General features: G+C 32.8%; 1 protein-coding gene across 1 annotated transcript in view; it reads right to left on the bottom strand.

The window, feature by feature from the left end:
- Positions 1 to 549: 549 nt before the first annotated feature.
- LOC149783377 (cholinesterase-like) overlaps positions 550 to 9,056 on the bottom strand; it is an 80,514-nt gene continuing 72,007 nt past the window's right edge. The window contains exon 11 of the mRNA XM_089931607.1: positions 550 to 7,418. Within this exon, the coding sequence (XP_089787733.1) occupies positions 7,273 to 7,418 (146 nt within the window). The 3' untranslated portion in view covers positions 550 to 7,272. The remainder of the gene's footprint in view (positions 7,419 to 9,056) is intronic.

The raw sequence follows: 9,056 nt of genomic DNA, 5'->3' as shown, positions 1-9,056 counted from the left end.
ATTAATTTGGTTTGGTTGCAAATTTTGCTGTGCTATTTTTTTTTAAATCCAAAACTTAATGAAATGCAGGAGCACGTCATTGCACCAATAAAAGAACTTTTAGCAGTACATGGAATCGTGCGATTTAATGTTGCGCAGCTTATATTTTTCCAAGGCGAAAATCCTGATCCATTCAATGTGACAAATCTTCCCAGAAAGTTGAAAATTGTCAGTAAGACACGGTCCCCTGGCACACATGCATAGAAATGGTCATCGTTTTCTTAGATAACAATTAAGCCAGGACATGAGAGTGTTGTGGCAGAGGAGCATTCAGTGATTTTGATTTGTAAGGTTTTCAGCATAAAATTAACAAGTTCCTTCTTAACAACAAGTGCAAGCCATCCACAAAAGTTGAATAACTGTAGGTGGTGGTCAACTCAGATTATTATGTAAAAATGAAACAAGTACCAGATGGATGGACAAAGAGATATTATAAAATAATACGCTCTGTCTTATGGTTTCCATATCAAAACAATATAAAGCTGCAAATAAAGAACATGACAAGACATGGACGTATAAATACATTTCATTTACACCAAAGACATGTCTATTTTTCTAATATAAAGTTATGACTAAAAAGGTGTAAACGACATCTACTGTTGAATGACAAGATTCTGCACTATGTGCACCTGTCAAACTAATACAATAAATGGACAAATCAAGCATTTGAACATACATACATACATACATACATACATACATACAAACATACATTACATACTTATGTAGTACAATTTATTTACAATACTTTACATGCCCTATTGAAAAATACAAAAAAGTAAATAATTCATACATCTGTCATCTTGCCAGCAAGGATGTCTCTAAAAATACAAGACATAACATCTCCAGTGAAACTTACCTCATATCTTTAACCACCCCATTCCTCTGCTGATGTGGTAAAGCTGATAACAGTAGATGTAAGGATAGTATCATATAGCCCCTCAGCAACTTCCTGTGTATCTGACCTTGACTCATCATCCACAAGAAAAGCATTATGTACAATGTTGGACTAGTTAGAAGTCCAATACCTGTCCCCAGACACATAATGCATGACCTTTCAGACCCCTAAATGAAGACATTACATTGATCTTTCAACTTTTTAATTCCATACCAGTGATGGTATTTATATCCCACGATAAATATTTTACTATTTAAGATATCAGCTCTCAGCAATTTGCTATGTATCTCACCTTGACCTGGACTCATCATCCCCAAAGAATACAAAATGTTCAATTGTAGAACTAGTTAGAAGTCTAATACCTGTCTTCAGACACATCACGCATGCCTTATCCTCCACCCAAGTGAAAACGGTTACAACGATCTTTAGCCTTTTGACCTCCATTACAGTGGTGATATTTATATCCCATGATACACATCTTTACTTCGTGAAATATTAACTCATCCATGGCAATAATAGATGGTGCTGTTAGCCACATAATCTTTAAACATTAATAACCACCCATCCAAAAATTTAAACAATGACCACCCATCTAAAATGTAATTACATATCACCATGTGAATTTGACCAATGACTTCCTTGGCAATCATCTTCCAGGGACATACCCCCTTCCCCACCTGCATATGTGGAAAATGTCTAATGATGATCCGCTGATGAAATTTTAAAAACCTTTTAGCATCTGACACCAGATAGACAGGCACACACTGTACTTCTATGTCTTGCCTTTTTCTGACATTTCCTGAAGGCAAAATGACAATCACAAACATATGAGCAAAGCCTAAAGAACAATGCACAATTATCCAGTATAAACCTGATAGTGTATAGTAATAAATTATTAGTAAATGAAAGTATTTATATGTAAACCAATCTTCCTTCCTTTGCATCAATGATAGCCTGATTGTATGATAAAACCACATATGACCTTTTGAAGCCAAACTCAATAGGCTTGTCTCAAATGCAAGACATCCAGAAAATTTGGTAATGGTAAAATATACACAAGTAGAAACCATTTATCTTCTTTCAGTTGTTGTGACCTTAACCCACACAGTAATGTGTGCCTTCTAGTTTTAAAAAGCAAGCCAGTCACAAAATTTGGTCCTAGTAAAATGCACACAAAAATTATGTGGAAACCAATATCTTCTTTCAGTCTTGTTGACCTTGGTCTTTGACATGCTGACCCCCAAAATAATGTGCGTTTCTTGTTTTAAATGCAAACCAACCACAGAGTTCGGTCGCGGGTGTGCTCATAAGACTTGAATTATTTTGTGGAAACCATTTTCTTTCTTTGGAGTCTCTCTGACATTGACCTTTGACCTTTTACTGACAAAGTCAATGATTATCTCCCTGTTTCAAATGCAAGTCATCCATAAAGTTTTATCACATCATGTGGTACAGAACTTGTGCAGTTATGAGGAAATCATTTTTAATGTGCTGATTGCTGCAGGTATAGACTGCAACATGTGATGTTCTTTATCCAGTTTCAATTTTCCTGAAATCTGTTCAAATGTATCATGATTTAATGGAATGTTATAAAGCTAAGGGTACTACAAATTCAATATAAAATAAATAAATCAAGGCATGTAGAACGACTGAGCAGTCATGTCATCTAGATGTAACCAAATATAAACATATGCTTTCAAAATATTTTGAAAACAAAATGTCTGAATACTGAGATATCAAATATTTTGTTCTTGACATTAAATGAGAATTTCCAAAAGCCATGACAATATTTAAATTCTAAAAAAGACAGAAGTTTCAAATTTATTAGAGAATTTTTTCAGCTTAAAGAAGCAATTCACTTAAAAAGGTACAAAAAAGAAAAAATGTCAACTGGTCAAATAATTTTTTTGTTTTAGGAATTTGTAGCATTTGTGTCAGATGAAATCTCCATGGACGTCATAAAGTGTCAGTCAATAAGCACAGGACCATACACAATATAAGTATATATCTATATACCTGAAGCTTGTATAAGTGCTAAGTGAACAGCCAATCATTATTAAATAAACAAATCAAAGCACAGTCATGTCATTTGGATGTCACCAAAAATGAATATATTATTTCAAACTGTTTTGAAAACAAAATGACTCTAGTACAGGTAGATCTAATTTTTTTGTTCTCACCCAAAATATAATGGACATTAATGAGTAAATCCAAAAGCTGGCAAAATTTAAATTCTCAAAAAGACCAAAGTTTCAAACATTTTAATAGAAATTTTTTCAGTTTAAAGAATCAAGTCACTTACAAATGAAAAATAAAAATAATTTTGAATTGGTCAAATAAAGTATTTTCTAGTAATATGCAGCACTTCTGTCTGAAGAAATCTCCATGGACATGATATAGGATCTGACACATGACCTTTTCCTTTTATATACTTTAGTTCTATCAATAGACTTTCTTTTTCATGTTTAGTCAAGATAGAAGAATTAAAGTTATTGTCCAGAATATTTTTTTTTAACTCAGTGACTTTTAGTTCTGATCTCTTACTCCAAATTGATGGGTTTTTGTCCTCTTCCCCCCCCCCACCCCCCTTCTGATATGGTCATCCACACAGTTTGGCCACGGTATCAGGTCTTAGACTAAAATTATTGTGTGGAAACATATTTGAGAGATGGACATGATGACAAGTTCCGCCTTAAAACTTATGGGATTCAGCGACCCAATCAAACACTGCTGCCATTACTGAAGAAAACTACATTAGTAAAAAAAAATCCATTTAGAAACCCTTAATAAAAATATACTTTCTGCATCAAATTAATATTAAAATATTATCCTATAAGTGACATATGGTCTGAAAAGTGTTAATGAACTGAGCAATGGAATGATATTTGTACAAATCTTGTAAAAAAAAATAAAGGTGTTATATTTCTGAAAAATATTAAAATCCATGAATCATGTAATAAAATATCTACATATAAAATAAACAAATATACAAAAACTTATTTGTAACAATGTTCTTTAGATTACTTCAATATAACTCCCTCACTATAATGCCATTCAAAGCAGCAATGAAAGCAAACTCCTTTAAAGATAAGGACACTTTGTACTGTTGAAATTGCTATGAAAATATTTATGATATTACTATTAACACTGCATACTTATACTGAGGTTTCTTACAGTGAAGGTAAACTGTCCTGTATTTACTTGTACATGCTGAGATGCCTTACAGTGAAGGTGAACTGTCCTGTATTTACTTGTACATGCTGAGATGTCTTACAGTGAGGTTGAAATGTTCTGTATTTACTTGTACATGCTAAGATGTCTTACAGTGAGGTTGAAATGTCCTGTATTGTTCATACTGAGGTGTCCTACAAGGAGGGCAAACTGTCCTGTTTTTACTTGTACAAAACACCCATCCAACTGTTACAGAAATGCTGAGGTGCCTTACATTGATGGAGTACTGTACTGTCTTTACCTGTATGTAACACCCAACTGTTATAGAAAGGATAATGTGCCTTACAGTGAGTGTATTGTATTTATCGAACATAATGGCAACACGACTATCGTACAAAAGCAGAAATACATCATACTGAAGGGAAACTGTATTGTGTTAACTTTTACATAACATCTGACAAACTGTTATGAAATAACAGAGGTACCTTATAGTGAGGGAATAGATTATTTCTGTCAGAATTAAAGGATATGTATACACATGGAAGTAAATCAATATACATATTTTGTAGAGATTAGCGGATAATATACACACCGATATGTACAACAATACACATTTGTTTTAGTAATTGATGAATATTCACACACATGTACAACAACAAACATATGTTTTAGTAATTGATGAATATTCACACACATGTACAACAATACACATATGCTGTAAAATAAATTATGTGCATGACAGCTTTATGCTGATAATGATACAAAAATGACTAAAACACCCACTAAATACTGATTAAAGATAAGATTTTTTAAAAGTATTTTATTGGAGAAACCAAACAATTAAAAATAAAAAGTTTTATACAGGGTTAAATACCTTTGGTTACATATGGAAATTTAACTCATTTTAAATCTTGTATTTGTTATCAAAAGATTAGTTGCTTTAACTTATTCCTAAACAATTTTTCTGCTACTGAGCAAATGTCAATACAGTGTTGGGTTTCCCTAGTGTTTATGAATGTGAAACAATTTATCATGAACAATCTAATCACTGAGTTACTGACTTCACATAAGATTTTTATTATTATTTCGCATGGGCAATTATCTTATATTTAGTATGCTTACCATAAAAACTAACGACTGAGTAATTTCTATTATGTGATAAATATTCAATGAAAATTAACTGCAAAATGATATTATAAGTATTAGAACTGTACATGATGTAAAGTGAAATCTGCAAAGTTGACCATTTTGGCTCCTGTCCAACAACTCGTCGAATCCAAGCACTGACAAATACCTCGGTTGGCAAGCGTTTTACTAAATGTTTATAGGAGCTTATTGACAGTTGCCATATTAGGACAAAAGGACAAATTTTCTTTAAATGTTAAACAAAAAAGGTATAGCATTAAAAATGGCTCAATGCTGTTCCAGCAAAATATACTTAGGACCCAGAGACGACACTTTTTAGGTGGAAAAGTCACTCATACATGCAAAACAGAATTTTGCATTCCCTTCATATGAACTCCGACTAACATGGTATCACAACATATACTCCCTATGTACCAGGAATCTTCAAATTAGAAAAACTCCAATAAAACTGTTGAATTCGACATCTCCTGTATCACCAAAACCTGCCTTATCTAGGGCATGACCTATTTAGCAGAATACCTCGTTATGAGTCCGTCAAGAGGATATATTTTACAGACTTTATCTTTCAATTATCCCATAGCTCTCTGGATTTCAAAGTTGAACAAAGCCTAGAACCTTGCCTATCTTAACCACTCATATTATGCAAAATGTTTGAAGAATGATTGTAATGAGGGTCCACCTGGTGGTCATTCATGCATGAATTAGGTCACTGAGGTAATGTTTACATGCAGAAATCATAAAAACTGAACTTTACATTGCAGTGTTTAAATTGCAAATAGACAATCTTTTCTTCAAAAAAAAATATATATAAATTATTGAACATAGTCATACATTCAGTCTCTTCCATTTACCTCTGTCAATGTATGTATTAAAATGACAAGTTAAGTTATGTCACTATGATGTTTACATAGTGAGAAGTTTGTTTACAAGAGAGGTCAACATACTTCACTAGCTGACCCACATTATGTGTTATACATTCAACAGTTCATGAGTGATTGACAGCAAAATGAACTCTGGGAATAAAGGATCCACAAATGAAAATAAATTATGGGAAAAATATAATGGAGACAGATATATCACTGCAGTGACATCTAAGATTTGGGTGCATGGATAATTTTTGTTCAGCTGAATCTTGCCACAATTATAAAATTACATGCTGTACTGAAACACACAGTCATCATCTATTTTTTATGAAGTCTCTTGAAGTTTTGGCATTAACTGACTTGTGCTGACTTTAAAAAAATCATATTTTGTATTTTAAAAAAAAAACATAAGTCACACTTTTGCCTGTATGGAATATTACTTATTTTCTATTAAATGAAAATACCCTGGCTTTGACTTTTAACAATGACTGCTGACAAACTTCCATCTCATCCACTGAGCTCACTGAATGAGAATTCACTCTAGCAAAGGTTCTGTGGAAATGTGTCTCGTATTTGTTTTATACAAGTCTACCATCTTTACAGGGTAGAGATCTTAAAAGTTTTCAAGTTATCAAACAGAAACAAATCCACACAAGGCATAGACAGTCTATTGGCCAAATACTTTCTAGCGAAGTGATTTTAACTTTCCATGTAATAAAATTGTATTTGAGGTTATTTGGTTGGGTTATGTAGTATAATGCAATGCCAGAAGTAACATGCCTGGATTACAGTGAATACAAAATGGCTTTGCCTCTTCAATGCTATCTATGGTTACAAGTAATGACAACCCAGGGTAGGTATTAACAAAGAACCATGACCCTGTGGAGCTTTTGGTTTTAACAAATTAGAACCCTATTGTCTGTTCATGCAATATTTGAAAGATAAAGCATGATTCATAGCAAATGTGAAATGAGTTCTAATAAATCAAGGGTTAACCATGTAGGTCCACACACTTCCCTGGCTCCTGGCGCACTCTGATAGGAAGAATTGAAAAAACATTTCCTTACACACTAACATTAACTATAATGAGTTTCATTTAATTCATGTGGGTAGTTTTAAGTGCATAGATATACCGACTTCAGGAATTGATTTATGTCAGTAGTCTTTTGGACGTCGTCTACATATGACAATAAAGAGTGCAATGGTAATGATGACCAGCAGTCCAGCTAGAGTTGTCAGGGACCAAGTGGCTGTCTCAAAGGCTGATGCACGCTGGGAACTGGGAGCAGCAGTGGTGAAATCTGAAAATAAAATGAAAGAAGGATAGATGATGATTATAATCAGAGACAGACAGACAAAGACAGACAATATTTCATAAGCAATAGCAGTTGCTGCATAAGCAGTGGAAACAACAGCAATAATAAAGCACCCCTTCTTCTGCATCACAGTATTTAATATAAAAACATATAGCTTAGTTCCTAGAATCAGATCTGTAATCCAAATATCACAGATTTGATATAATTAATCATAAATACACAGCCATTACAGCTGTAATTAGATATTTGTTTCACAAGATTGATTGACTATTGGAGTGTACTGCCATCTTCAGGACTTGATAAGGCCATATATGGTAGCTGGTATCATTGGTGAAGAAAGATCATGCAGAACCACTGACCTAAATGAAATTAGTGACAAGATTTCTTACATATTCATGCCTATCACTCAAACCTATGTAGGCAGATGTAAGATGTCAGTGATCTGTAAAGGCAAGCACCACAGATTACTTGACCACTCAGGGCACCAATTAGTTTCACAAGAATCAAATTAAACTTATGGTATGATGTACAAGACAGTGTAATTATCTCATTTACTTATGGTATGATGTACAAGACAGTGTAATTATCTCATTTACTTATGGTATATGTACAAGACAATGTAATTATCTCATTTACTTATGGTATGATGTACAAGACAGTGTAATTATCTCATTTACTTATGGTGTGATATACAAGACAGTGTAATTATCTCATTTACTTATCTTGATTACAAGACAGTGTAATTAATTCATTTACTTATGGTATAATCTACATGATAGTGTAATTATCTCATTTACTTATGGTATGATGTACAAGACAGTGTAATTATCTCATTTACTTATGGTATGATGTACAAGACAGTGTAATTATCTCATTTACTTATGGTGTGATGTACAAGACAGTGTAATTATCTCATTTACTTATGGTGTGATGTACAAGACAGTGTAATTATCTCATTTACTTATCTTGATTACAAGACAGTGTAATTAATTCATTTACTTATGGTATAATCTACATGATAGTGTAATTATCTCATTTACTTATGGTATGATGTACAAGACAGCCACACTATCCAACCAACACTAGCTATACTATCCAACCTACACTAGCCAGAAAATTTAAACTTATGTTATATCGACTCATACCTGCATGAAATCAATAGGAAAATGATTTATTTTCTCAGAAATGGCAAGCATTATAATCCTTATGTCATTAATCCGCTGACAGACAAGATGAAAGTATGGTGTAGATGAAACCCGACTCAAATTATGACATTAGAAATCCAATAGTCACATAATAACAACAACAAACTCCTTTATAATGTTGTTGTACAGAAATTCAATTATATTAAATGAAAGTCAGATAATTTTTGTAAAAACCAGAAATCTGGCGAGTGCAGAGAGCACATGTCAACATGGTAGTCATGTGATACAACAAAACTTCAGAAGTTGTTCTCAGAATATATAAATATGAAGAATCTTGTGTTCTTTCATTTTTGTATTTTAATTATAACCAGCATACGACTTTCATTTAATATTTTTTTTCTTTTTCTTATACAACATTTGAAAATGTGGGTTGTTAGATTTGTGTACTCATGCGACTAACAATACAAATCATGAGTAC

The sequence above is a fragment of the Sinohyriopsis cumingii genome, chromosome 14 (assembly GCF_028554795.1).
Source record: "Sinohyriopsis cumingii isolate HCF-2022 chromosome 14, ASM2855479v2, whole genome shotgun sequence".
Lineage (NCBI taxonomy): Eukaryota > Metazoa > Mollusca > Bivalvia > Unionida > Unionidae > Sinohyriopsis > Sinohyriopsis cumingii.
This window is presented reverse-complemented; position numbering and strand designations above follow the sequence as displayed.